General features: G+C 45.0%; 1 protein-coding gene across 1 annotated transcript in view; it reads left to right on the forward strand.

Moving 5' to 3' along the window:
- Positions 1-831: 831 nt before the first annotated feature.
- The window catches only part of pcbd1 (pterin-4 alpha-carbinolamine dehydratase/dimerization cofactor of hepatocyte nuclear factor 1 alpha), a 2,738-nt gene continuing 1,933 nt past the window's right edge, over positions 832-1,636 (forward strand). Inside the window, exon 1 of the mRNA XM_023425695.2 lies at positions 832-991. Coding sequence (XP_023281463.1) covers positions 989-991 — 3 coding nt within the window. The 5' untranslated portion in view covers positions 832-988. The remainder of the gene's footprint in view (positions 992-1,636) is intronic.

The following is a 1,636-nucleotide window of genomic DNA, read 5'->3' on the forward strand; positions in this document are numbered from 1 at the left end:
CTCATCTTTATAACTCTCACACCAATATAAACCGCGGTCAAAGGGCAGAGCGCAGGCGTGGTTCTTTTTAATTGGTTTCTTTTTAATGTTTGGGATCACTTTTGGAGCAGAAATAATCAATGAGAACTGTCATAATTCATGGAAGGGATGATTAATAAAACCAGACGGAATAAAAACTTCTCTCAAGTTTAAAAAGGTTGTAGGTGCAGATGTGTGTATTAGTGCTGAGGTCAGACATAATCTACATTTCTAAACACCCTTTGCTCCTCTATTTGACTCCAATCTAATGGTTTTGTTTCCAATCACTGCAGCCTTCCTTTCTAACCACAACACTAAAGCCCCGTTCTCATTTCCCCATCCAGCCAACTGTTAAATGCTGATCACTTGTCACATCCTCTCCTCTCCTCTCCTCTCCTCTCATTTCATTAACCAGTTCATTTCCCTGAGCGCTCGCCGTGACAGATGAGTTCACGGGGGGCGCTCTCACAGGAGCACCTCATTAACCTTTGACATGAACTCCTCTCAGCCAAAGAGCAGAGCTTTCTTTAAAATCTGCTGTCCTGTTCAACAGAGACCTTATTTACACTGGGCTTTTATTCTGAAGTTTAAGTTCATGTTTAATATGTGCGCACACAAAACATAAAATACATTATTAAAGAGTGTATAGCAGTATCTTCATCCTTTCATCACACGGTAAACACTGCTGCACTCGCCTTTGTGCTGCTACAATAGCTGGCCTCATGCATGCCTTGTGCAACAGATGACAGTTTATGATTAAACCCGTGCTGACAGGTGGCTGTGTAACTGCTCAGCCGTGGGGATTTCTGTTCAGGCTTCAGTGGGGGCAGCTAAGCAGGACCCGCAGCTCATGCCTTGGATGGATTCATTCCAGTTGCTCTCCCCGGCTGCCACAGCAGATTTGCCTCTGTGCAGCAGGGAGCTGGAGCTGGAGCTGAACCTCCTCTGTGTATGAAAACACTCTGTAAACATGGTGAGTACACATCCTCTCTGCATTGTGTGTCAGGACTGCTTACTGCGTCACACAGCTGTTGGCATTTACTTAATCTCACAAGCTAAAACTCCACGAGATAATGTTTATTGAAGATTGAGAAGCACATGTTCAGAGTCAATTTAACACTGAGTTTCATATGTGGCAGTTTGATTTTGCAGGGATAAGAGGGATATAAGCACATTCCCCTGTTTATGCATTAAGCCTCTGTGTGTGGTGAGTAGATGAGGTTTAATTCAGTGGGTGTTGTTCGTGTGCTGCCCATTCGCTCCACTGATAGAGCAGATTAGAGCGTTGCTATGATACCTGTTGATGTCATTGCTCTGTCACAGGCTGTGGTCATGCATCTGTTTGCTCCTCTGGCGTGTAAGCGTGACCGCTCATCTGGGGACAGAGCCTTGAAAAGCCCCTTCCTGATTGTGCAATAAAGCCCCATCTGTTTTGGCGATGTTGTGAAATGTTGACAGTGCAGTTTGGATTTGGAGTCAGGGTCATGAGGGCTGAATGAAATGAGATGAATCGACTTAAAAAAAAAACCCAAACAAACATGTGACCCTGCATCATGTGTCAGGATTAGGAACTGAATGACCAAAAGGGATCCCCCACCACCACCTACCCCCACCCCCC

Source organism: Seriola lalandi, unplaced genomic scaffold, assembly GCF_002814215.2.
Source record: "Seriola lalandi dorsalis isolate HSWRI2012SDOR001 ecotype SW California unplaced genomic scaffold, Sedor1 jcf7180002054795, whole genome shotgun sequence".
NCBI lineage: Eukaryota > Metazoa > Chordata > Actinopteri > Carangiformes > Carangidae > Seriola > Seriola lalandi.